The sequence below is a fragment of the Sturnira hondurensis genome, unplaced genomic scaffold, assembly GCF_014824575.4.
Source record: "Sturnira hondurensis isolate 20B ecotype Veracruz unplaced genomic scaffold, ASM1482457v3 Scaffold0004257, whole genome shotgun sequence".
NCBI lineage: Eukaryota > Metazoa > Chordata > Mammalia > Chiroptera > Phyllostomidae > Sturnira > Sturnira hondurensis.
The window spans coordinates 1,458,065-1,485,761 of record NW_028076888.1 but is presented as its reverse complement, the minus strand read 5'-3'; the positions used below and the strand labels follow the sequence as shown (position 1 = coordinate 1,485,761).

General features: G+C 55.0%; 1 protein-coding gene across 1 annotated transcript; it reads left to right on the top strand.

The window, feature by feature from the left end:
• Positions 1-85: 85 nt before the first annotated feature.
• Positions 86-26,890, top strand: PADI3 (peptidyl arginine deiminase 3). The gene is made up of 16 exons (XM_037045091.1): positions 86-178; positions 7,494-7,674; positions 9,860-9,932; positions 13,003-13,064; positions 14,057-14,174; positions 14,450-14,575; positions 15,897-16,075; positions 16,288-16,391; positions 16,484-16,595; positions 18,260-18,367; positions 19,756-19,907; positions 21,004-21,148; positions 21,256-21,358; positions 23,187-23,266; positions 23,874-23,999; positions 25,677-26,890. The coding sequence occupies exons 1-16, from the start codon at positions 87-89 to the stop codon at positions 25,908-25,910; spliced, it is 1,995 nt and encodes a 664-aa protein (XP_036900986.1). The 5' UTR covers position 86; the 3' UTR covers positions 25,911-26,890.
• Positions 26,891-27,697: the final 807 nt, after the last annotated feature.

The following is a 27,697-nucleotide window of genomic DNA, read 5'->3' as shown; positions in this document are numbered from 1 at the left end:
GGGTCAGAGTCTTTTAAACCACATTCCAAAGGGCCTATATGTAGGCAGTGTTGAGTTTTGTGACCCCAGCCTGGTCCGAGGCCAGCATGTCCCTGCAGAGGATTGTGCGTGTGTCCCTGGAGCATCCCACCACTGCTGTGTGTGTGGCTGGCGTGGAGACACTTGTGGACATTTATGGGTAAGAGCCAGAGCCCTAGGCCGTGAACCTCCCTGGGTCTGCCTGTGAGCTGGGTAGGGCTTCCTCAGGGCTTGGGCCTGGCTTTGCTGCCTTCTCCTGAACCTTGGCCTGGGAACATCAGCCAATCACAGAAGCTTGGGTTCTCACCTTCTGCAGCTGGGTTTCTTGAAGATTTTAGCCAGGGGACTTGAAATGTGGGAGACGTAAGCAGGGTATAGAGGCTTGTAATAGCTGAGCTCCGGCCAGGGCCTTGGAGGGTGCTAGTACAATGGAACCTGAGCATGTGTCTGTCCAGAGGACCCTACAGGTTGGGCTGAGAATCTGGCTGAGCACAGAAGAATAGGAAGAGACATGCCACCCCTCCCCACCCCGTACCCCAAACTATGAGCCTGAAAATAGAGCATTAATCGTTTTTTAAAAATTGCATATACTTAGGTAGCCCTTAGTGCTAGGCATGTCCTAAGAGCTTAACAGGCCTCTTGAATTTAACTTTTATAACCACCTCAAGAGCCAAGTTTATTATTAGCTTCATTTTGTTTGACAGGTAAGGAAATGGAGGCACCGAGAGGACAAGCCTTCTGCTCAGGTCACTCAGTTACTAAGTGGCCAAGGCAGGATTTAAACCCCTTCAGGGCCAGCAGTCACAGGCATGTAGCTGTCTGTGACTCGAGGAGGGGGGTCTGGTTTCCTCCCGCCGCTCCGTGCCCAGCGTGTGCCCCTACTGTCCGCCTGTGTCTCCAGTGGCTGGAGATGAGACCCGCCTTCCCCCTCTCCCAGGAGGAAAAGGAGAGTTTGGGCAGGATCTCAGGAGCTTGGCTTTGGGAACCACCAGGAAGCTGGCTGCTTAGCCTTTTGGGGAGTCTTCGGGGGCCCCAGCTCCTGAGGCTGAGCTGGGGACACAGGTAATCCAGGGCCTGAGAGGGGAGAAGGCAGGGCCATGTCACCGTCGCCATCTTACCAGGTTTCTCCGCCTCCACACTGTGGACATGATGATTCCATGGGGGGGATGGGGTGGTGGTCTGTGGTGCCATCCCGTGCACTGAGATGCTGAGCAGCGTCCCTGACCTGTACCCGCTAGATGCCAGGAGCACACCTTCCACTGTGACAACCACAAATGTCTCCAGACATTGTTGGTTGGGCCCGGGGTCCGGGAATAACCTCGGCTGAGAACCAGTGTCCTAGATTAAAACTTAACAATTGGAGTGAACTTAGTCAGAAGCAGAGAGGAGGTGAGGAGCTGGTCGCGGGAGGGAACCAAGTCTGAACAGGCCCAGCCCAGCTGGGTATTGGGAACTAAAGTCTGGTTGAGGCTGGGTGTGCAGTGAGGAGTGGGAAGGGGATTTGGTGGCTTCTGGAGAGGGCAGCCACAGAGGCTGTTCCAGAGAAGTGATGAGTAAGGAGGGTTACCTGTGAAGCTGGGTTGCACAGTCTATTCCACCACTGTGTGCCCATGGTGTGACTCACCTGTCCCAGCCGGCTCCTGCCCATATGGCAGTTTGACCTGCCCCAGGAAGCCGGGGGCTTGCTCCTCACTCTCAGGAAGAGCTCCCTGAAAGGCTGGTGGACAGATTGGGATCACAAGGGGCAATGGCATTGTTGGGGCAATGGGGCCGGTGGGCCCTGTTGGGGTTTGCAGAAGAGGCCTCAGGTGGGATAGTCATGAGGTGGTGGGCTGGAGCCTGCCACACCTGCAGACTAGGGATTCTTGGGTCTTGATGACCCAACCACCTTGGTCTTTCTTTTGGATCTGGTGTGTGCCCAGCATGGGAAGCCCAGCCTGCAGGTCCAGTAGGAGGTGGGTCACCCCCTGGCAGGGGTGCTGTGGAAGGGACGCCCATCTTGCAAGTGGAGCGGGACTGGGTTAGTGCCAAGGTCTCTTCCGGCTTGGCGACACCATGATGTAGCAGTGCTCATGCTTGGACGGTGGGCCAACAAGAGAAGGGGCAGCAGGCCTAGGGTTTCGTCCTGACTGCATTTTAGCGCCTGTCTGGCCGGGGGAAAGTCACATAACCTCTCCGAGTCTGTCTTCATCTGTAGGATGGAGATAATAATAATAATAATAATAGTATCAGCAATGATACTTAGAACCTGCTCCATCCAGTCACTGCCCTGGAATTTACGTATGTTAACTAATTCTCACAACAATTCTATGAGGTGGGCATTGTTATCCTCCCTGTGTTATAGGTGAGAAAACTGAGGCACAGAGAGGCTAAGTAACTTGCCCCATGTCACACAGCCAGGGAGGGGTGCAGAACCAGGATGCAACCCAAACAATTTGGCCTTTACTTCAAAGGGCTGCTGGGAAGGTTAAATGAGACGGTGCATGTAGAGCATGTAGGCGATACCTGGCATGTGATGAACATTCAGTTACAGTGACCGTCGTCACTATTATCGTTGTTACTGTTTTAAGGCTTTGTCCTGACCCTTTGGACAGCCTTAACTGTCCCTAAACCTGTCATACACAAGATGAACAACCTCTGAACCACACTGGGAGAAGGAGGAGATGAGAAAAGAGAAATTAGCATAGGCTGAGCAGTCAGGGCAGGCTTCCTGGAGGAAGGGTCCCAACCAGAGCCTTGAAGGATGAGCTCAGACAAGACCACTGGGCCTCTCTATCTGACAGAGTGCATTAAATCCTGTCTCCCTGCCTTCTGCTGAGTTGGAGATGGCCCTGACTCCGTGAGGGGGCTTTGTTTTCCTGAGCAGGGATTCCCATGCTGAGCCACGTCCTGGGGATGCACATGCAGCCAGGGTTGAGAGCTGCTGCCCCAGGTGGAAGAGCAAACAGTCCACATCAGCCTTTGCTCAGCAGAGGTGCTCTAATGGGATGAAAAGACTCGGGTACCTTCGGGCCAGTGGCCCTCTGTTTAGTCCAAGCTCTGTCTCCATTCACTGTGTTCTTTAGAACAACTTTCTGCTTTTTCCCGGGCCTCGGTTTCCCCATGTGTACCCTGAAGAGGTTGGCACAAAGCCACGGGTTTCTAGCTGTGCTCACAGAGGCCTCTGAGCCCCTCCCCGAAGCGGCTCCCTGCCACCCACCTGCAGCGGGTGCGAGGGCTCTGACTGCGCGCAGGCAGCGGGGCCCTGGGAGGCAGGCACATCTCTAGCTCTTAACTGGGCTTTAGGATAGGTGTGTGGCTGCATTTTCCCGGGGCAGGAAGAACGGGCGTTGAGGAGGGGCAGCGATTCCCTCCCCTGGTTCTGCTGGAGAGGCCAGGAGCTGGGAGCCTCACGGAGCAGGAGAAGTAGCTGGTACCAACCCTCAAGCCAGAGCTGCCTGGACCTTGGTCTCCCCGACCCTGGGGACCTTGTCAACCTCTGTATTCTCAACTACAGGGACCTTTCCTGTTGGTTTCTTGGCTCTGAAAGTCTGTCTCTGTCTTGCCAGAGGTCGATGGGTTTGGGTTTGCCAGGCAGTGGGGACAGGGTTGGCCATGAGTCCTGGTTCTGTCACTCAGCAGCTGTGTGACTTGGGCAAGTCACCTGCCTTCTATGAGCCTCGGTTTCCTGATCTGTAAAGTGGGGATAATATGGCCATGGGAGCAACCTTCATCACCATTGTCACTGTCGTCCTCCTCACCATTGGAGGGAAGACCCGAGACGCGAGGGAAGACCTGACTTGTCTTGGTTCCCAGGATGGGGTGGGCTCACAAGCTCCAGCCTTTCTGAGACGGTCCACTCCTAGCTGTGGTTCTGACTTCACTGGGCTTCGGGGTGGTTTTAAACACACCTGGTTCCAGGTCCTCGCCTGCAGCACTTCCAGTTCTGGAGTCTGTTTTCACCAGGTGGGTCTGAGATTGGCTACCGTGAGGGTGACCTGTAGTCCCAGTTTGCCCAAGACCTTTGAGGTCTCGGCACTGAAAGTCCTGCACCAAGGAAATGCCGCCATCCCTGGCAAATCCAAGCTGTGGGTCACCCTGCAGCATTTCACCCTCCGTTCACCGCCTCCTAGGCTGGCTGGGAGGGCGTGGTCCTGGGGGAGGGGCTTCTCTGGTGTGAGAATGGCCTCCTATGGGGAGAACCGCTGGCTCCAAGCCACGTGAGCTCCCAGGACTGGGCTGGGGGGCTCCGTCTAGAGCAGCATGCTGGCAGCTCGAGGTGGTCTTGCCCGAGGAAGAACTTCGTCAGGTGAGCCTCTGGCCACTTCTGCTATCCTTCAGGAACTGGGAAATCTGGATCCCCCTGTACCTGACGCAGGTCTCCTCCCATCAACCACCCCGTTGATTTTCCCAGCACACAGCTTCCATGATGGGGTGTGAGCACTGGACTGGGAGTCTGGAGCCCCAGCTTCTAGTCCCTGTTCTTGGTAGCCTCAGTTTTCCTGGCAGTGAAATGAGGGCATGGGTTCAGGTGCCTCTGACTTTCACTCACGTGCAGCGTCTACACACACCCAGTCCTTTGATGTTCTCATGACCCCCACTTTACAGACGCTGACCCTGAGGCAGAGGGAGGCCTCATCACTCCCCCAAGGTCACCCACTTAGCACATGGCGGGGCTGGGATTTGAACCCAGGTGGCCTGGCCCGGGAGCCCACAGGCTCTGCCGCCTCACCACAGCTCCACGTGTTGCCCCTCCTAATCAAGAACCATCGCTGGCTCCCCGTTGCAGAGGGGTGAAATAAAACAACCTTATTACAGCCTGACTTTCAACTTGACCTCCTAAGGCTGCGTGGTAAAAGTGTCTTCCCCTCAGAGGTGTCTCCTCCTAGTCCTTGTCCACCTGCCTTCCTCAGGGAAGCCTTCCCCAGGCACCCTAGCCCACCCTCTCAAGCGGCCTCTAGCTTCCTCTGCCTTAACTTACTTTAATCAGCCCTTCCCCCATCTGGGCGGGCAGCTTTCTGAGACTTTCCTATCAATGATCACCTATGAGCCTCGTGGTGGCCAGTGAGTTTGGCCAAGCGGGGGTCATTATCCCACTTTACAAGTGAGGTTACTGAGCTTAGGGAGGCAGGGTGGTGCATCCAAGGTCACCTGGCAGATGTGCAACCCAGCCTGTCTGGTATCCTACTCCTGATTCTGGTCCAGCCACCATGCGGGCTCTTTGTTTTTGCAGGTCCCCCCAGGGAAGGGGCACTCCCCCTGCACCTTATGCAGGGCCTGGCCCAGGGAGGCCCAGGGAGCTGGGCCAAAATACCCCAAACCCAGGGGTTGGGGTGTGGGAGCTGAGGGGGGGGCTTTTATACCAGAAGGACAGTTAAGGGTACTCAGCTCTAACTCCTGGATGCGTTGGGGCAGCTTGGGGTTGGGGGATACCACAGAAAGTTTACAGGTTTCCTGGGGAGCTAGAGGCCAGGGGCCTAGAGCAGTGGGGCTGAGGGAGGAGCTGAGGGTGCCCCTGGCTGTGGGGGGACCCCTCATGCCCAGATCTGTCTCCATGTGCCTCTGTCTCTCTCCCTCTCTCCGGGTGTCTCTCTGGCTCTTTGTCTCCCTCTGTCCCTGTGTCCCAACGCCTCTCTATCCAGGTCCTCTGTGTCCCCGAATGGGGGCTGGCCCACACACCCGGGACACAACAGAACAGAGGGCACCGCCAGCCCTGGGAATGGTGGGCTGTGGGAGGGGCCTGCTGGGCAAAATCTTGGGGGCCTAGTGAGACCTGCCATCCAGACAAACAACTAGCAATATTTTCGCAGAAGCATGGCCCAAATATGGCGGAGGACATACTTATACGAAAGCAATGATTCGTTCTTTATCTGAAATTCGAGTCCAGCTGGGCATTCTGTATTTTTATTTGCTAAATCTGGCAGGAGGAACAGGTGTATCGGCTCCTTGTGCCTGGTGAGGACACCGGGCAGGGCCGTGCCCTGGAGTGGGACCTCCTGGTGGAGCGGTGCTTGGGCTTAGGCTGGGGCTTGGTTGATTTCTCTCTCTCTTTTTTTTTTTTTAAGAAAAGAAAAAGCTACCATGAGAAGTATTAGAATCATGCTGNTGGCCCAAATATGGCGGAGGACATACTTATACGAAAGCAATGATTCGTTCTTTATCTGAAATTCGAGTCCAGCTGGGCATTCTGTATTTTTATTTGCTAAATCTGGCAGGAGGAACAGGTGTGTCGGCTCCTTGTGCCTGGTGAGGACACTGGGCAGGGCCGTGCCCTGGAGTGGGACCTCCCGGTGGAGCGGTGCTTGGGCTTGGACTGGGGCTTGGTTGATTTCTCTCTCTATCTCTCTCTTTTTTTTTTTTTAAGAAAAGAAAAAGCTACCATGAGAAGTATTAGAATCATGCTGGGGGCGGGGGGTGGGGAGTGGAGAGGGTGCTTCGAAGGAGGTCAGGTCCCCTCCAGGCAGGGAAAGTGATGGAAAGGGCCTGGGGTGGAGTGGCCAGCTGGGAAACACTAGGGAAATCTCTTGCCCCCCGAGCCTGTCTCCCCGAGTGTGAATGGGAGTAACAATCCCCTCCTGCTGGGGCCGTGCTGAGGGTCAGCTGAGCCAACATCGGGGAAGGCTTGGCCTGGCCACGTGTGTGTGTGTTGGGGGTGGGCCTTGGGGGTTGTGATTAGTGTCGTCGTCACCCTTGGGGAAATGGTGAGAGTGTGGACTCAGGGACCAGAAGGCCTGGGTTTGGGTCCCAGTTCTGTCACTCATTCCATGACCTTGGACAAAGGACTTACCCTCAGTATCCCCATCGGTGAAATGGGGACAATAACAGTGCCTACCTCCTAGGTTATTGAGAGGATTACGTGACTTAATACACGCGAACAAACTCAAACAGGGCAGGCGCACAGCAGACCCAGTAAGTGATGGCTACCGTTAGCCGTCAGGTGCGTGTGTGTGCTGCTTCCTCTAGGAAGCCTACTGGTCCCTTTGGCTCACAGTGCCCCTCCCACATGGCTGCCACTGACCCCTGACTCCTTGGCCCTGAGCCCCATCTGGCTGCCCTCAGCTCCGAGTGGGATGGAAGGCTCTGGCAAAAGCAGTGGGTATATCTGCTTCAACCTGGCAGTGCCCGTGTGCACGGCGGGCACCCCTCAGACAATAAGAAGATGAACAGACTGGTTTCAACCAGAACTCCCAGACGAGCTGGAGTCAGGGAGGCTCCGTCTCAGGCCCAGGTGACAACGCAGACTTCTTAACCCTACAGTTAATGCCCCGGGAAAGTCACAGGGGAAATGTGAATGAACACAGAGCCTTGCAAGGCGAGACTGTGTATATATTTGTGAGGGGTCCAGGATTGACTCCCAGGAGCTTACTCTGAGGATCTGAGAGGCCTGGGTGGTCAGGGAAGGCTTCCTGGAGGAAGCAAGGGTTTAAGCCAAAGCTCAAGCAGCTGAAACAGGGCTGCCCGCTCTAGCACGTCCCATGGCTCCCTGTTCTTCCCAGGTCAGTACCGGAGGGCACAGAGATGTTCGAGGTCTACGGGACCCCCGGCGTGGACATCTATGTCTCTCCAAGCCTGGAGAGGGGCCGGGAGCGTGCGGACACCAGGCGGTGGTGCTGTGACACAGGGTTGGAGATCATTGTGGTCATGAACTCTCCCAGCAATGACGTCAATGACAGCCATGTGAGTGGGTCCCCTGGTCTGCATGCACAGCAGGGGGCAGGAATGTAGCTTCTCAAGGGCCCAGTGCCCTCTCTCTCCCCAGAGTGCAGGGCAGCATGGTGGGTAAGTGCCGGGCCCTGGAGCCAGCCAGTCCTGGAGCCAGCCAGCTCTGCAGCTTAAAAACACAAAATTTGTGTCCTCTGGCAAGTAGGGCCTCAGTTTCCCCTAGGTTATCTCTGCCACTCCAAATGGAGGAGAGAGAGCAGGGACCGGGCACAGGAAGCGGAGGTTGCTTTCCAGGGAAACCCCTCCCCCAAGGTGACATTTCCCCAGGTTGCCTCTCCTTCCTCTAGCCCACTCCCTCCCTGTCCCTCTCAGAGGCATAACGACTTCCCTTGCTCTCCTGTCTCTGCTCACTCAGCTAACAAGAGTGAGTTTAACAAGCCCCAGCTGTAGTCAACATTCTGGCCCCAGGACAAGAGACAATAAAAAGTGGGAGATACGGTGGTGATGGTGGTGGTGGGGAGCTTGAGCTTGGCACTCGTGATGCCACCTTAAATGGCCAATGGAACCAGGACTTGGCGTATGGGAGTGGTGGGTTTACACTCCATGTCAGGAACAGTGTTTTGAAACACTGTCCCTTTAAGAGCACTGACTGTGAGCCAGGTATGGATGACCCATTGAGCCCTCACAAGAGCCCTGGAAGGTAGGGTCTGATCCCTATTTCAGCCATGGGGCTACCAAGGTCCAGAGTAACTGTACTGGGGCCACACAGCTAGTCAGGAGGAGAGCTAGCATTCAGTGTGGACCTGCCTGAGAGCTGTGGTAGGCTCCCTCCATCACTGCTACCTCTGCTCCCGCCGTGCACATGAACTGAGTCTCTGCACTGGGCTCTGGGAGGCAGGTGGGCAGGACTCAAGGCCAACATTCTGCAGACGAGGAGACTGAGGCCAGGAAGGGGCATGGCTCACCTCAAACCACACAGTCAGGTGAGCAGCAGAGTTGGTGAGGGTCAGGATGGAGTCCCCAGGGCAGGACAAGAGGACCGACAGCCTGTGAGCCAGGGGCTGTGTGGACACCTCCCCTCCCTGACGTCCTTGGCTCCAGGGACCTCAAGGATTGAGAAGGGTCAGAGTGTACCCCCTTCCCCTCCCCCTGCCTTTGGCCAGGATCCAGGTAAGTGTGTATCTGAGGCCAGCATTGTTGCTGGGGCCTGACACCTGGGGGTCAGTAATCACAGGATTTAGGGGCTCCCAGGACTGAGGGGGTAAGTGGCCTGTGTAAGATCCTAAACCCTCTGGTTGAGATGAGGCCATTGGAGCCACACAGTTGAGGGACCCACATCATGAGGAAATGTCCCAGTGGAGGGCCGGGCCTCCAACAGCTTAGTTGTCCTCACCATCTTCAGCCCCACCTTCGACAGGTATGGGGTGCTTGCCTCGGGCCAGGCACCATGCTCAGCCTGTCACATGCGTCCCTCCCTTACTCCTCACAGCCTGTCATCAGCCCTATGGGGTAGGAGCTGTTATTATCCCCCACTTTACAGCTGAGGAAACTGAGGCCCAGAGCAGATAATAACTTCCCAGGATGTTTACATTTGTTGCATCCAGAATCTGAGCTCTTACACAATGCCACCTGCCCACCAATGACAGTAGCTGATGTTTCTTGGGCACTTGCTACGAGATCCATCTTTTACATGTGCTGTTTCTAAGCTGCACTATTGCCCTCTGAGATAGGAACCTGTATGGTCCCCATTTTGCAGACGAGAAAACTGAGGAGGCTGAAAAAGGTGAAGGTCATGGAACCCAGAGGTGCTGGGCTCAAGTCCAGGCCTGCCCAAGTGCCACAGATAAAAATTCTCATCAGCTTGGAGAGTGTCCCTAAACTCTGCCCAGTCAGAATTCCACATGTTACAAACAGTGGGACTGAGACCCACCCCCGGGGCTGGGGCCTGCCAAAATCACATGGTAGTCATCGGCAGCGGGGGGCCCAGGCCTGCCTGGCTTCCCTCTGTGTCCCAATGGCAGTCCCATTTTACAGAAGGGCCCAGCGAGGCATGGAGAAAAATACAGCACAGAGAAGGTGAGAAGAAGAGCCAGGCTGGTAAACTTAAGCTTGGAGCACGGCAGTTCCTGAGGCCCCCTCCCCTTTTGCGGGTAGAGGCTCTTGGCTTTAGCCGATGCGACCCTGGCCCATCTCTCTGCAGGTTCAGATCTCCTACTACGCCAGGCGCGAGCCTCTGCCTCTGGCGTACACGGTGCTCTACCTCACCTGTGTTGGTAAGTTGGGGGTCAAGTTGGGGGTCACGCTGAGGGTGTGGCCAAGGGGCCTTGGCCCGGGGCAGGATGGGGAGCAATCGGGAATTGCACTGAGCAAGGATCTTTTTACCAAAGTCCGTCCATTTTATTTTTTAACTTAATGCAAAAAACACACATTAAAAAATTCCAACAGTACAAAAGAGTATACAGTGGACCCTTAAACAACAGGGGTCTGAACTGCATGGGCCCACTTACACACAGGTGGTTTTCAATCGATCCGTGCAATTCAGCAGACCCATGAGGTTCAAACTGTGTTGTTCAAAGGTCAGCTCCGTGGTTGGGAATCCGAGCCGGCACGGGGCTGGCTGTCATCAACGTGCAAGGTCGGCGCCCCTCGCCTCCAAGTTGTTCATGAGTTGACTATAAATTGAAAAGTCAATCTCCTCCCCTCTAGCCCAAGACTCCCAGTGCCCCAGGCCCCGCACCCTGCTAGAGACATGCTTGCTTCTACGGGCAGGCACACGCAGACCTGTGGTCTATTCCCCCCTTTTGTAAGCAAATGGAAGCATACAGATGTGGAACTAGACCTTGCTTTTTCCAAATTAAATTTTTTTTGGCCAATTACCCATAAACTGATATACAAATCCCATGCGAGATGACGCAGATGTTGGAACTATCAGACGGGAAGTGTAAAGGGATCATGATTGATGTATTAAAGGCTGCAGAGAAAAAGATGGATGACATGCATGAACAGATGGGGAATTTTAACAGAGAGCTGAAAACTATCAGGAAGATTCAAATGGGAATGATAGAAATAAGAATCAGGTCGTGGTAACAGATGACACATGCTTTTGACGGGGCCAGAGGTAGGCGTGACACAGAGGAGAAGTAATTGGTGACCTTGAAGATGGGGCACGTGCCCCAAACTGAAACACAAAGAGAAGGAAAGAACGAAACAAACAAGATCACGCAGCAGCTCTGGGACGGCATCAAGCCGCAATGACGTGCCCATCAAAATAGGATGTCAGTCTCTTTAAATGGCCTATTGAATGGAACTTTACCAAGCTGATCCTAAATCTCATCGGGAAGGGCCAAGGGCAAGAGTAGCCGGGACTATTAAGAAGGAACAAGATGCGGGGATTCGTGGTACCAGAGACTTTCCCCAGGTTGTAGCCCTTGAGGCCGGGGGATGTAGGTGCAGGATGAAGTACAGAGCAAATGGAACCGACAGAGAGCCGGACACAGACCCCGGCACGTGTGGTTACCACGTGAGAATCAGTAAGCTTGGAGCCACGTCTAGTACTGTGCTCAAAAGTAAGTTTCACATGAGTTAAAAATCTTAAGGTGAAATCAAAATTTCAAAGCTTTTAGAGGAGAATCTCTGTAAACTCAAGGTCAAGTTTGTCTTTAACAAGGCAAACCAATAGCACAGATCATAGGGGGAAAGATCGATAAGTTAGGCTGTATTAATATTTAGAACTTTTCTACCACAGAGGATGATAAAAAGAATTCCAACTCTGGACTGGGAGGTGATATTTGTAATGCATATGGTTTGCTCCGAGCATAGAGATTATGGAAAACTTTAATCAATAAGAAAAGAAAAACCCAAATAACTAGAAATCAGCAAAAAATATGGACAAGCAATTCACGGAAGAGAAAGCCCTAGTGATGAAAATCCAGACGAAAAGATGCTTAACTCAGTGTTGCCAAGGGTGTGGAATTGCGGAGCCCCTCCCATTGCGGGTGGGAGTCCGCATTGGTGCCAGCACGTGGAGAGCGGTGGGCGAGAGGGTTAAAAATTCCCCCTCTCTGGGAGACATTTTTAGAAGCAGAACGGCTGACTTACAGGAAATGTACCTCATAAGGTTTGACAGATATTGCCAAGTTGCACTCCAGAAAGGTGACACCATTTTACACACCGGCCAACAGCACACAGGAGTGCCCTGCCAGCCCTGCGCACTATTCACCTTCTCCCGTTTTGCTGATCAGAGAGGTTGTAGCTCACTGTTGCTTTAACTTGCCTTCCTTTGATTAGGACTGAGGCGGGGTATCTCCCTGCCTCCCCCTCCCCGAACACACACACATACCCTTGTTCATTAGAAAATGCACACACAGAAAAGTGCATAAAGGTCTATTTTCTACACGTACACATTAACAAATAGTTACAAAGCGAACACGAAACAGCCCTCACCCAGGTCAAGAAATAGAACATGGCCACACCCTGAAGTTCCCCTAAACTATACCCCCTCTGATCCCTGGCTCCTGCCTGCAAAGGTGAGCACTAGCTTGTGATAAGCATTTCCTTGCTTTTCTTTGTGGTTTTATCACCCGAATGTGCATACCCAAGTAATAGAGTCTGGGTCTGCCTTTCTTTGGGTGTCCTGTGCACGGAACCATAGTGTTCACATTCCTTCCAGTTGGACTTCTCTTGCCCACATTCTTTTTGTGAGATACATTCACTTACTGCATGGTGGCTGGTATCTTTTCACATGTTTAAAAATTATTTCAAATTCTTCCTCCTCCTCCCTCCCCCTACCTCTATTCCTGGAACGCTCCTCCATTTGTGTTACAAAATCTCCAGGTCTAGGAAGGCATGTTAAGAAGGTGGGATGGAGGCTAAGATGTTCAGATTTTGAGATGAAGGTGAGGCTCAGACAGGGCACGGGCAGTAGATGGCGGAGCTTGGATTCACACCAAAGCCCAGGCTCCCTCTCCCATCCCAAGGAGATGAGGCAGCTTCACACAGACCAAGAATGTCTAGGGCAGCCTGAGCTCCGTGCAGGGCGTGCCCTGACAGTGAGCACTGTAGGGATGCAGAAGAGGCAGAGATCAGGGAAGGCTTCCTGGAGGGGGCAGCATTTAATCTGGGCCTTGGCTCTGACTGTGCCTTCTCTCCAAGGCCTCTTTCCTTCCCAAGGTCAGGCAGAGAGGCCCCAGATGCCCCTGCCTCTGGGCAGGGTCTTCTTGGAAATGATTTCTCTTTGCCTGGCCCCAGGTGGGCCCTGAGGGTGAAGGCAAAAGGTGAGGTCATAGGCTTGTGCTGACCTCCTGGGAACCCTCTGGTGACTTGCCCTCTCCCCTCCCCTTGCAGACATTGCTCTGGATTGCGACCTGAACTGTGAGGGCAGGCAGAACAGGAGCTGTGTGGACAAGGTAGGGCATCTCAGCCCGGGCCCAGGGAAGGCTGTGGGGTTTGGGGCTGCTCTGGGCTGGGTTGATGGAGGAGAGGCTGCTATACCACCTGCTGCCCCCCAGCGGGTGCCGCCGCGGTCGGGGAGCCCAGCGGGAACCAGGCACGGCTGGGGATCTTCTTTACCAGGAAAAATGCCATCAGCAAGAATTCTAAAGTGTGCCCGTGCCCAGCCCTGGGCCAGGCCTCACTTTGTGGGGAAAAGTCCTTCTGGAGTTTCAGTCTAGGTTGGGGGTCGACAATTTTTTTCCTGTAAAAACAAGATAGTAAATATTTTAGGCTTCTCAAGCCATGCAGTCTCTGTTGCAAGTACTTGATTCTTCCTTTGAGGTTTGGAAGAACTATAGTCAATACTCAAACAAATGAATACCACTGTATTCTAGTAGAACTTAATTTACAAAAACTGGCCAAGGGCCGGATTTGGCCAGGGGCCATAGTGTGCTAACTCCTTGATCGAGACGAAGAGGGAAACCTACCGAGTATGAAACTTGAAGAACTTTGGGCTGAAGTGTGGTGGCGCTTCATACAGTAGGAGTTCAGAGGAGAAGGTCAAGGTGGGCTGGGGCAGCAAGGAAGATTTTCTGGAAGAAAGCCCCCTTGAGCTGGGCTCTAAAGGGGTATAAAAGGGAGGGCATACCAGGTGGTGGGAAGAGCAGGAGCCAAGGTGGGGAGGGAGGGAGGGATTTAGAGAAGTGGCCTGTTGAGAGAGGGAACTTTAGCTGGAGACACATCACAGACAGACAGGAAAGATGGCTGTTGCTTGGGCTTGGTGATGTGGGCAGGAGAGAGCCATTGGGGTTTCTGGAACTGGAGGTGCTCCCGTGAGAGTGGACCAGCCCTCACAGGGTGGGGTACACGGGAAGGGAAGGGTCAGGAGGCCAGCCAGGAGGGGGTTGCGGAGGGAGGCACAGGTCTGATCTGAGCAGCCAGCACAGCTCTGCTCTGTCACCAACAGCGCCAGTGGGTCTGGGGGCCTGAGGGGTACGGAGCCATCCTGCTGGTGAACTGTGACCGGGATGATGTGAACTGTGATGACCAGGACAACTGTGACCAGCACGTACGCTGCCTTCAAGGTGAGGGGTGGCAGGGTAGCCCATGTCCCTGGGTGTCCCAGATCATTGCTCAGTTAGCTTGCAGGAATTCCAACCCCTGGGGAACGGCTCTGAAGGCGGAGCTCGGGGCCAGAGTTCCAGCCCCCAGACACACCTTGCAGGTCCTCAAAACCTGCCTCAGGCTGGCAGCGTTCTCTCACCTTCTTCTCCTTCCAGGGGAGCAGAGGATGCTAACATTAGTTGAGCACCTACTGTATGCCAGGCCCTTTCCCCAATTTCTCTGTCTGGCTCCACAGACCTGGAAGACATGTCCGTCATAGTCCTGCGGACCCAGGGACCTGCTGCCCTGTTCGATGACCACAGACTTGTCCTGCACACCTCCAGCCATGACGCTAAGCGGGCACGGGTCTTCCACGCCTGCGGTGAGTTCACAGCCATCCCCTGCTGCCCAGGCCCTCATTTCCCTGCCTTGGACCAGTGGGTGGGGTCTGCGCGGGGTCTGCCTTGGGGCCAGAGGAGCAGATGTGTGAGCCCTGGAGCCGGTCAGCTGGCATCTTGGACACGGCCGGGGCCCGGGTTCTTTTACAGGACAAATGAATTTTTAAAATATATTTTAAGCACATTTAGGAAACGCGGCTCCCCAAAATTTCAAGCATACACAAAAGTAGAGAACAGTGTCACAGCCTTTCCCCAGAGGCCACCCACTCCGACTCAGCACTCAGCACTTTTCACCTCTCTCGCTTCGTCCGTTCCTCCCTGCTTCCTGGAGTGTTTCTAAGCCAGTCCCAGGCGCCACGGGTATCGTCCTTGCAGAATTCAGTGTGCATCCCCGGAAAAAAAAATACAACTGCTTCACATAGCCACAATGCCGTCTATCACAAATCTAAGCAAGGGTAGCCACGACCTTTTAAAAATACAAATGTATACAAGTAATAAGATGCTTACTTTAAAAAAAAAAAGATCAAACAATATATCAGCATATCGAGTAAAAAATGAGTCCTCTATCCCTAACCCTAAACCTGACTCTTAAAACAAGTTCACTGTTAAGGATTTGGTGTGTGTTCCAACCGACTTATTTCTAGATGCATTATACGTTCCTGCGTGTGCCTTGTGTGTGTGTGATGTATACATATCCAGCCTCCCAAACTGCCTCTTTTTAATTTAATATTTATTGCATCCTTTTCCATTACCAAACCCTTTCTTTTGTTGAACTTTATATTCAACACCTCTTTCTGTTTGGTTCTGCTTCACTCTTTTTCCTAGCTGCATAGTATTCCGAAGCATGGAGGTGCTGGAACCTATCTCGTCCCCTGAGACATATGGTTATTTACAGGGTTCTGATTTTACAGTATAAGTTCCTAAAGTCAGGGACCTTGCTCATGGCTGTATCCGAGTGCAGAGCCGTGACTCCTAGGTGCATAGTAGATGCTCAGTAAACATTTGTTCAGTGAACAAGGAAACAACCAGTGAAGACCCTCACCTAGAAGTGGTGATGAAGACACATGCCTGGAAGTGGCATTGCTGGTAGGGGTGCGCATTACTTTGTCGGATGCAGCTGCCCCACCCCCGCCCTCACCTTGCCCACACTTCATGGTAAGCATCTTTCTCTTCTCTGCCTGTGGGAGGTGAGATGCAGGCGTCGTCTGGCCCGCAGGCGATCCTGGTGAGGTTGCACAGATCTCCTACCCTCATGCTCCCCAGGCCCTCTAGGGAGTCACAGCTGCTACTTCCATCCCCTCCCAGGTCCTGAGGACTCATGCGAGTCCTACAGGCACGTGCTGGGCCAGAACAAGGTGTCCTACGTGGTGCCCCGCTTCCACGGGGACGAGGAGCGCTTCTTCGTGGAAGGCCTCTGCTTCCCCGACGCTGGCTTCACGGGGCTCGTCTCCTTCCACGTCACCCTGCTGGACGACTCCAATGAGGTAGGGGGTGGCCGGGTGGAGCAGGCGATGGAAAGCTCTCTTTCTCGGAGAGACAGGCCCACTGGTGTGAAGCACTGCAGGCTGCTTACCACCTCGCCGGTTCCCTCTCTAGAGACTGAGGTGAAGTGGCTCCCCCAGGCTCACCAGCCCTCGGATCGCCGGGCCTCTGGACCCGAGGCCAGGGCTCTGTCCTCTCTGCTCTCCCTCTCCAGGATTTCTCAGAGTCCCCGATCTTCACTGACACTGTCGTGTTCCGTGTGGCTCCCTGGATTATGACGCCCAGCACCCTGCCGCCCCTGGAGGTGTATGTGTGCCGGTGAGTCTGAGGAACACTGGGGGTCCTTCGGACCTTGGTGGCCCCGCTGGCCTGGTTCTGTCCTGACCCACTCTCCCTGGGTTTGTCTGCAGTGTGAGGAACAACACCCGTTTTGTGGACGCAGTGGCAGAGCTGGCCAGGGAGGCCGGCTGCCAGCTGACCATCTGCCCACAGGCCGAGAACCGAAATGACCGCTGGATCCAGGTACCACAGCCACCGGGCAGTGCCCAGGCAGGACACCGTCCTGGGAGGGGAGGCTGGCCTGTCCCAACTGGGTGGGGCAGGGGTGCTACTGGGGAACATCCAGGAGGACCCGGCACTGTGATATCCCACCCCAGGGCACTGCTTTCTCTAGTTCTAGACCTAGAGCTTGCCCCATCTCTCTGGAACTTTCTGGACACCCAGGAACACACCGACACTGGATTCAACACCCATTCACCCCCAGGATCTGGCTAAGCACTGGGTTGCGCACATACTTCCCGCCCTTAGCAACCTGGACCACTAGTTCTCCACGGAGGGCGGTGCTGTCCCCGAGGGATATCCAGCAGTCTCAGACACTCTGAAGTCACACTGAGGGGGGCGATGCTACTGGCTTTTGGGCCCTGCAAGAAGGAATGATCTGGCCCCAACTGTCCGTGGTGCCGAGGCCAAGAAGCCCGGATGTGGTGAACTATTATTGCAGTACAAGTCCCCGCTCTTACGATCTAAGATGTAGGAGCCAGGTTTGCAGGAAGGTGGCGCCACCTCTGTCCGGGGGCTCCGTGATGGGCTCTTGTCCATCTGAGCTGGACCAGATCTGGCAAGTGGATGGGTAATGATGTCTGCCATTCAGTGAGTGCTTACTGCACGCCATGTGTCCTTACCAGAGCATCATTCCCTCTTCTGACAACTCCCTGTCATTGCCCACCCGAGGAGCCCCCAGGGCTGCAAAGGCCCAGGGAGCTGGGAAGGGCCGTGCTGAGACTCAGAGGATAGGGGTCCTGGTAGGGGAGCAGCATGTGCAAAGGCCCAGGTGTGGGAGGCATGAGAAAGAATGTGCACTCCGGCCAGGGCCAAGGTGCTGTGAAGGGTAAGAATCGAGGTGGGAGACCTCAAATGCCAAGCCAAGGATGTGTTATGGCTGGAGGCTCATCCAATGAGGCGGTGAAGGGCAGGACCCTGAATGAGACCAGTTGGATTTGGGTTCTGGCTGTGCTGCCGACTAGCTGTGCCCCTTTGGACAAATACCTAGGCCTCTCTGCTCCTCACTTTCCTCATGTATAACATGGGTGTTGTAGCGCCTACACATAGGCGTGTCATGAGGATGAACGAAGTTAATATCCATAAAGAGCCTAGGGCAGGGCACATAATAGTGAGCTTCTCCTTGGATGCGTAGGTCGTCTGGGCGGGGCCACCTTTGCCTCCAGGACCAGAGGGCTCAGGATTGACCCCGGCACATTTATGGGTCTGAGAAAGAAGCAGATCGGTACCCCCTCATGTCCCCTCAGCCCTGTCCAGCCGTCAACCCTGCATGACCACACGTGGAGGCCAGAGGTTCTGGCCGATGCCCAGCGGCTTGCTTGTCCAACTCAGGCCATTCTTTATATTCTGTGTCCACTCTTCCCTGACCCAGCATGGCCACACTCCCAAGGTCATGTCCATGTTCTTATTCATTCCCAGCCTGTCTTGCTGTGTGACCCTATGCAAACACACCCCCTCTCTGAGCCTCCTCAGCCAGTAGACACCATGGCCTCTGCCCTTGTCACTCTCGAGGACAATTTTCCCTGAGGCAGAGACCTCCTGGGAGTGGTCTCCCTGGAAGTGCTCAGTGTCAAGCAGGCAGGGAGAGTTGTTGATGGCCCACTTCCGAGCGTCTCTGTGGTTTGCAGGATGAGATGGAGCTGGGCTACGTTCAGGCGCCGCACAAGACCTTCCCGGTGGTCTTTGACTCCCCCAGGAACGGGGAACTGCAGGACTTCCCTTACAAACGGATCCTGGTGAGTGGTCTGGGGCACGGCCCAGCACTGAGGGTCAGGGGATGTTACCTGGAGGGCCACACTGGGGCGTGGAGAACCGGGGGCAGCCCTGGGAACCACGATCTTTAAGAACAGGAATGGAGTTGCCGGATCAGACACAGGTTAAATATCAGATAAGCGATGAGTATCGTTTGGGTATAAGTATGTCCCAAACATTGCATGGGACATGCTTATACTAAAATATATTTGTTGTTAAAAAATAATAAAATATGCCCTGGCTGACGTAGCTCAGTGGATTGAGTGTGGGCCTGTGAATCAGACAATCGAGGTTCAATTCCCAGTCAGGGCACATGCCTGGGTTGCAGGCCAGTTCCCGGCAGGGGACCCATGAGAGGCAACCATACGTTGATATTTCTCTCCCTCTCTCCTTCCCTTCCCCTCTAAAGATAAATAAATAAAATCTTTACAAAAATAATAAAATATATTGTATATCTGGAATTCGAATTTAACAGGGCATTCTTTATTTTTATCTGTTAAATCTGACACCCCTAGACAGGGCGGGCAGGACAATGCAACTGTTCAGAACACAGGTATTGGAGTCAGAGCAGCTCAGCTCTGTCACTCACATGCTGTGTGGCCTTGCATGAGTCATTCTCCCTCTCTGAACCTCCATTTCCTCATCAGTAAAAATGTCATCACAGGGCCGGCCCCACACGTGTGTGTGAGGCTGCCCTGTGTCTGCACAGAGGGGGCACGCTAGTACTGTTGGTGATGAGGATAACTGTGCAGACAGCGGCAGCTGACCAGGGCCACCTTGAGGAAGGATCCCAATGGTGCCTAGAGAACCGGAGCACCCCCCCCGCCCCCATGCCCCCACCACCAGATCACACAGCCGGCAGGGCCTCTCACCTGTGAAGGGCCTTCTAAGAGGTGGCCCTGGGCGGTCCGCTCCTCTTCCAGAGTTGAAAGACTGAGATTCAGAAGGCTGCCCCCAGCCTCTTGGATCCCAGGGACTGGCCACTTTAGAGCAGCCAGATGACTGTCCTTGGGCTGGACTTGGCAGAAGGCCTGTGCAGAGAGAAAGGGGGTGGCCATGGCCTTGGGCTCTGTGTCTAATGGGGGGCTCGGGAGCAACCAGTGCCCTCTCTACTGCCTTGCTGTGACTATGGGGGATAACATGCTCTAACATGGTAGCAGGGCCAGTGTGTTTCCCAACGTTGGCCCTTGCGCACATGTGTACTATCAAATAGTTCAGATGCCAGCCTTTGACTCAGTGTTTGCATCTGAAGAATGGGCAGCTGCTCCCACCGCATCTTTAAGGAATTGAGATCCCGGAAAGTTGCTTTAAGCTCTTCGTGGTGAACTGTCTGCCCTCATCTCAGCCAGCCTGACTCAGTTTCCCCTACTAGGGTCCAGATTTTGGCTACGTGACCCGGGAACCACAAGGCAGCTCTGTGTGTGGCCTGGACTCCTTCGGGAACCTGGAGGTCAGCCCCCCAGTGGTGGCCAACGGGAAGGAGTACCCCCTGGGGAGAATCCTCATTGGAGGCAACCTGCCTGGGTGAGAGAGGAGCCGGGAGAGATGTTGCCGGGATGGAGGCTGAGGCAGGGGTGATGATGGCTGAGGGGTGAGGGGCTACTGGACTCCTCAAAGAGAACCAGAAAGAGGGAGCGATAAAATCATAGTCCTAGAAGCTGTGGGTAGGGAGGGCGGTGGGCTCTTCACCAGACACTGTCCACTTAAATTGGGAGATTGACAAGGCCAGAGCGAGCAGGGACCCAAGGCGCCATTCAACCCTTTTGCTTTACAAGTGGGCCCAGAGACGGTGAGTGACCTGGAAAGGTAACACCAAAGGTGAAGTTATAACTAGACGTGGGTCTTCCAATTCAGAAAATAAGTAGACGTTGCTACCGATTAACACTTACAGAAGAAAAAGTTTTCAGTCTCGATAGTCCTGGGAGAAACTGCATTTAAGTCAGAGCTTGTTTATACTATGATGTAAATGACTACTATCATATCTTTTCCTGAGAGCAGGAGAAGGGAGGTATGGGACTTGAGAAGTGAGATGGTGGTAACACACACACACACACACACACACAGCTTATGTCTTATTCAACATGTAACCACAAGGGGCCGATGGAAAAGAAAGGAATTGTATGGTCATGGTTGTTTGCTGTATGATAGGCCAACATATAGAGCTAACCAAACTCAGCAAAGCAGTTAGAACGGACTTGGGATTGGATGGCGGTGACTCAGGAAGCTTCAGAGGGGACTAACTGATCCCACAGAAAGGGGCAGTTTGGGCAAGGCCACTAGATCCTTTTCTAGAAGGCAAAGAAAACGGGATTGAAATTCACTGCCACAAAATGCTGGGGCTTTGAGGCCCCTTGGGGGTGACCTTGTCCACCTCTCTCCCCACTCGTGTGCAGGAGGGTGAGGCTGCAGAGAGAGAAATGTAAGGTAAACTCGAGGAAGGACTGCCCGCCATGGGGGTGGCATTCAGGGGTGAAATCGGTCCCCTGGATGACGAGATGTACATAGCTTCCCTACTTGCAAAGGCAAGGCAGAAATCTTGACCTCTCGTCTTTCCATTACTGCATACCTTTTTTGTTTCTTTGTTTAGTCAAGCAACTTTTTTCAACTCTTTGGGCCCCAGGTCAAGTGGCCGCAGGGTCACCCAGGTGGTGCGGGACTTCCTCCACGCGCAGAAGGTGCAGCCCCCTGTGGAACTCTTTGTGGACTGGTTGTCTGTGGGCCACGTGGATGAGTTCCTGAGTTTCGTCCCTGCCTCTGATAGGAAGGTAAGGACTTGGGAGACAGGGCAGTCCCTGGTGGCTGGGTCAGGGGATGAGCTCCCGGGAGCCGTGCAGAGTCCAGGCAGTTCAGCCCATCTGCTCTCTCCACACAGGGCTTCCGGATGCTCCTGGCCAGCCCTGGTGCCTGCTTCAAGCTCTTCCAGGAAAAGCGGAAGTGGGGCCATGGCAGGGCCCTCCTGTTTGAAGGGCTGGTAGGTGGGTATCGGTGTCCCCCATCACTGCTCCCAACCCCCCTCACCTAAAGCAAGACACATGGTGACTTGAGAGAGGGATGGCAAACGTTAAAGCAGTACTGTCCCCCGAAAATCAGGAGCCCTCCCTCCTGCGACTGCTCGCCTTGCTCCACCAGCCCTTATGGACCAGGGCTGGGACAGAGCTGGCAGAGCGCACCGTGGTGGAGGATGGGCAGCCGGCTGGAGTGTGGCCAGCTTCATGCCTGGGACCCGTGCAGTCCCACAAGGCCCTCTGCTCAGAAGAGGGCATCAAACCCCTTGCCTGAGGTTTGATGCCCAGTGGTCACGGTCTTGGAATTCGCAATAGTCTGTGCTTTGTGAGAGAAATCTGATTGGTCGATGGACCATCTCTTAGGGGATTGGAACCGGGATGCTCCTGTGAACAGTCCTGTCTCCCGAGCCCTCTCAGGACTGAGTCCCCACGCCCCTCCCGGCACAGTCCTGGGACCCCAGATGAGAAGTGTAAGGAATACAGATCTCTCTCACCCCAACACTCCCAGAGGGACCATGACCAGCCTCCTCTGAGCTCAGATGAAACCTTAAAAGTCCTCCTTTCCAGATGTTATGTACCAGGCGGGGAAGCCAGCATCATCTTCCTCGGAAGCACCAGGCTGGCGGTAAACAAGGCTCAGGAAGAGGCTGAGCAGTTTTTCCAAGTGCCCAGCTGGGAAGGAGAGTCGGGGGGGACTCCTGGCTGTCAGGCCACACACAGCCACCATGCTACCCTGGTGACAGCCACGGCGGTGACAAGGGAAGCCCAGCATCGCAACATAGTAACATACTTTGTGCCCAGTTGCAGGCCTGTGCTCCACCCTAATTGTCCCACTTGACCTCGTGGAGGCCTAGGGGGATCCCTGTCACCCCCCTTCACACCCAAGAATGCCTGGAAGTCGGTCCCTGGCCCAGAGGCAAGGATGCAGCAGAGTCGGGTCTGAACCCCAGCCATCTGACCCCAGCTGGGGTGGAAGGCATTGCTCAGATGGGTGGAGGGGATGCCCAGCTGGCAGGTGCATCCAGGAAGCCATTTCCTTTCCCACAGTCAAGGCTTCAGGCCCCTCAAGGGTGCTGGGCTTGCGTTTGATCGTAAGCTCCTCCCTGTTTCCCAGCTGTCAGACCTGGGCAAGACTTTCACGTCTCTGAGCCTCAGCTCCCAGATTTGTGCGGGGATAATATCCCATGTCCCGTGGGGCTGCAGTGAGGGTTAAGTGAGGCACTGAAGGCGGAGCTCCGACCTCAGGGCCCGGGGTGGTAGGAGCCGCGTAGACGGTGGCTGCGAGGAGGGTGCTGGCTCTAACCTCCCCTTCCCTGTCCGGCCCCGTCTCCTCGGACACCCCAGGCCTCTGTGCACTGCATGCTTCCCTTGGTGGAGGGCCAGTGGTGACCACCATGGCGGGCACCGGTGGGCAGGTGATGACCCAGCCTCACCCTGGCTGCACAAAAGAAGAGGAATCATCACCGATTGCCCTGGGGGAGGGGCTTGTCACTTCCCAATGAAAGGCATTGCCCCTTCCAATGAACTCAAATACTGGTCTCATGCTCACAGCGCTGTGGCCCTCTGCCCCCTCACTCCTCACACACCCAGGCCTGCACGGCGGCCACACTGAGCTCTGCTGGGTGGGGCCTACCAGCACCCAGAAAGGCCAGAGAGCTGCTGACTCAGCAAGACCAGGAGCTGTGAACTTGGCCCCTGCCTGGCTACTCCCCAGAGCAGTTGGCCCTCACTGCCGGTACTGTTCCATGGAGGGGCCGGTACTGGGCCCTCCCTTCAGGTCTCTCTCTCCCCTTCACAGGGAGTGTGCAGGTCAACACCATCTCCATCAACCAGGTCCTCTCTGACGAAAACCTCATCAGCTACAATAAGTTTGTGCAGGTACAGGGCACGGGCTGTGAGTAGAGGTGGGGACAGGGAAGGGGACTGGCATGGCTGGATGCCACCAGAAGCCAATGGCATGGGACACCTGGTCCTCAAGGGTCAGCCTCCCGGGGTGCAGAGTGGAGATGGTGTGCAGTGTGTTCCGAAGGGCCAATGGGATCTCCAGGATCCTACAGACACAGATGCCGAGATGGGGTCAGATGTGCAAGGATTTGCTTAGGGACCTCGGGGAGAGAGGGAGGGGGCCGGAGGAGACGGGAGCACTGACCCTGAGCCATGGAGAAAGCAGGCAGGCTGGGAGGTAGAAACCGGGTAGCCGTCAGGGTCCAGATGGTGTTCAAACTGTGAGACTGGAGGGTGGAAGGGCACAGAGAAGGGAAGAGGGTCAGGGATGGAGCACTCTGGATCGCTGTCATTCTGAACCCCGCTGGTGGGACAGGACCGTGAGGAGCGGCACATAGGACAGGTGTATTTGGATGAAGGGTACCAAGAAAAGGTTGATGCAGAGAAGTGGGCCGCCCACCCCTCCCTACCCAGACATGACCCCACGGGGCCCCCAATAGGCACAGGCAAGAGTTCCTAATTCTGTCTCCTCCTGCCCCAGAGCTGCATCGACTGGAACCGGGAGGTGCTGAAGCGGGAGCTGGGCCTGACGGAGTGGGACATCGTGGACATCCCCCAGCTCTTCAAGGCTGAGAAGAAAAAGGCGGTGGCCTTCTTCCCTGACCTGGTGAGGCCACCATCTGGGACTTACGGTCTCCTCACAATAGGCTTCATGCCTCCACTCTCCGGAGGGGCAGGAGGTTTGGTGCCTGCCACGTGTGGGACTGTAGCGGCCGGTGGGGGTGGCAGAGAGAAACAGGGGTTCCATGGCGGGCGGATCATCGTGGTCCCTCCAGATGCTCACTGGCCAAGCCCCTTGCTCAAGGACCACCAGGAAAGGGCTGCTCCCCCTCCCAGGGACTTCCTTGACATGTGCAGAGCGAAGAGACTGTTGCATGAGGTGGCGTGTGTAAAGCCCACAGCGTCAGCTGGGAGTGGAGATGTCCATTCTCTCCCTTCCTCTGGGCTCACAGCTATTCATCCATCCCCCACACCTTAGGGTGCCCTGTGGGAGATACGGAGATGATGCAGGCTGCTCCCTGCTCCCAAGCAGCTTCCGGTCTAATCCGGAGAGGGGGAAACACCTCCCTTCTCTGAGGACCTGTCCCAGTGATGTTTTGTATAATAATGCGATGTGGCAGTTCAGAGGTCAGACCATCCAAGAACGCTTCATGGAAGCAGTGGCCTTTGCTTGAGCCCCGAGGACTCAGACTTTGCACTTGCGTCTGGAACGCCTGGACACAAGCAGGTCCGATTCAGCAGCTCTGAGGCAGGGCCTGAGACACTGCTACCTTTCTAACCAGGACCCAAGTGACACGGGTGCTGCTATCTGAGGGCCACACTTCGGATAGCACTGCTGGAGAGCACAAAGCTTCCCTCCCCACACCCCTTTCCCTCCCTGCCTCCACCCACTCCCACCTCCATCCCCAACCCCCATCCATCCTCCGGAGGAACTCGGCTCACCCATCCCCAGACCCTTGCGAGGAGCCTGTCTGCACCACCGTTGCTTCACTGCCCCACCCCCTTTTCCTTCCCTCTGACTTTTTTGCCCTCCTGGATTTCCCCACTTGCAAAGCCTCTCATCACCCCTCTTCCTTCCTGCATGTTTAAGGCGGTCTTGCAATGACCTCTGTGCCACCAGAAGCTTGTGCTTGGGTTCAGATTCCTGTGTTTGCAGAAAACAGGGGCCTCGCAAGCTAGCTTCACCTAGAGAGGGGGGTTTAATATAAGGACACCGTGAAAGTGGAGCGCAGAGATGGCTGGAGTGGGGGACTGCGGGGGGGCCTGGAACTATCTCTTAACACTGCATCTATTTATATTACTCATCCCCCTCCCTCCTCCTTCCTCCCCCGTCCTCCAGCCTGGCTTCCTTTGCTTCTCTCTCCCTGAGGATGGACATGAACTTGGCCATGCATGATAGATACAGACACAGAGACTGACTTGACTCTTCTGCCATGTCAGCTTCAGAAATTCGAGTGAGAGGATCTGATTGGTCTGGCTTGGCTCAGATGTCTACCGTGGTCCACAGGCTAAAAGGTGGGGATTCTGTAGCACAACCCACCAACCAGGAGAGCAGTCACCAGAGAAATAAGTTGTCATCATGAACTCTACAGATGCTCCTGGGAAGGCACAGCTGGCTAGAATTCTTACCAGCTCAGTTCCTTCTCCTGCTGCACAGAAGGGCGAGTAGCTATATTCTAGGCTGCCTAAAAGAAAAACTCAGGTCCTGCCAGGTGGAGTGAAGGTGTTGGGGTGGGAACTGAGGATGAAGTGCTTCCCCTGACCTGGGATCTCACCTTCGCAGGTGAACATGCTGGTGCTGGGCAAGCACCTGGGCATCCCCAAGCCCTTCGGGCCCATCATCCACGGCCGCTGCTGCCTGGAGGAGAAGGTGCGGGCCCTGCTGGAGCCGCTGGGCCTCCACTGCACCTTCATCGACGACTTCACTCCATACCACATGCTGCACGGGGAGGTGCACTGCGGGACCAACGTGCGCAGGCAGCCCTTCTCCTTCAAGTGGTGGCACATGGTGCCCTGAGCCTGTCCCCTCCACCATCCCTCCCCCTGTGGGGTGGGACCTCCACCCAGGTGATGGAGACTGAGACAGGCCCCTAAATAATAAGGGTCGGGAGACCCCAAATGTCCAGATGGAATGCCAAGGGTGACTCGGCCCTCTCTGAAGCCTGTTTCCTAGAAATGCACACGCCTCATCGGCAACCCACTTGCTCCTTGGGCTTGATTCCACTTGGCCTTCCGTGAAGGAGGCCCTCATTTCTTGGGGCCTCTCCTGCGGATCCACATGACCCGTGGGGGCTCCTCCAGACATCCCCATCCCCAAATCCTCCGTTCACAGCCAAATTCACTCTGGGGTCTAGCAACATCCACACACCTCATCCATCCTTTCAGCCTGTATATCCTAACGGAGGAAGGACCCATGGTTTGGCTTTGGTCTGATTGCCCTTCTCTCTGAAGGGGAACAGCCCAAAGTCAGACTCCTCCACACAGGAGAGGTTCTGCCTGTCGCCCTGCCCGCAGGGAAGGAGCTAGGGTCCACTGACCTCAAGGCGGGACCACGCCCCAGCTGCCAAGCTCCTGACCAGATCTGGAACTCTCTACCTACCTTGCCCAATGCCCAGCAGGAGCCTTCATGTACAAGGTGCTTCTAGGTGCATGTGCAAGAAATGATAGTTGTCCCTTAGCCTTAAAAATTCCCCATACCTGACATTCAGAAACCTGGCTTTGTATCTCCTGGAATGTCTTGGTGATGAGAGTATCCGGGGAATTCCTGGAGATGGGGAAGGCTGTGGGTACAGGGGTGAACACATCCTCAAAACGCATAGGGTGCTTGGGTGGCCCTGGGGCCCTCCTCGGCTGGAGGGGACACCCCTGGCAGGAGGTAGTCCTGCTGTGCCACAGAAGGGGCCTATAGGGGCCAAACCCACCGAGACTGGTCACAGTGGGACAACTCTGGGAGTAAACTGTTCCTTGTGCTGGGGGAGAGGGAGGGGAGGTGGGTGGCGTGCTCCAGATGTGCATAAGTTACGAGTGGTCCAGCTGTGTCCTTCCATCACTGGCTAATAAACCTACAGAAGCACGAATGGTTTGAGTCTGATTCTGGTCCTTTTTTTAGGATTAGAATATGATAGTAAGAACAGAGAGCTCCTCAAAGTTGAAGCCTTTACTTGCTTGGCCTCTGAAGGATTTGGGGACTTTGGTAAGAAGTCCATACTTCGAGGTCACTCTGTCTTGGCCACAGGAAAAGTTAGGGCTGGCAGGGAGGCACAAATACAAGTTCCTGGTCAGATGCCAGGCAGCCAGGCCCACGTGAGCGTGACAGGGCACGGGGCTGGGCCGTGGCCGGAAGGTTGCATTGTGAGTGTGGCAATGGGGGAAGCCGGAGTATGTGGCCCATGGGGCGGCCTGCTGAGAGCCAGCCCTTAACGACATCCCCTTCCTGCCAATCGGGAGGCCTCGGGAGCCCCATTAGAGGCCAGATGGGCTTGCGACGGGGCCCGGGAAATCACTCCCTCTGCCCATCCCCCTGCCAACCCTCCCATTGTCGCCAGATGTGCAAAACGGCAGCACACCCAGGCTGGCCCCGGCACTGGGCTGCTGCTGGGCGGTTAGAAAAGAGCTCCAGGGGTCTCCGTTGCCCGCTTCCCAGCGCCATTTGCTTAGGTTCCCCCGGAGCAAACTCCTAGTGCCCCGCCCTGGCCAGATTTTATCAGAATAAGGCCACCTCCAGAGGAAGTTGAAACAAATGAGGATGTTGAGAAAATCCAGCTTTTGGAAGAGTGGTTAATCAATGTCACCTCAATAAATTGA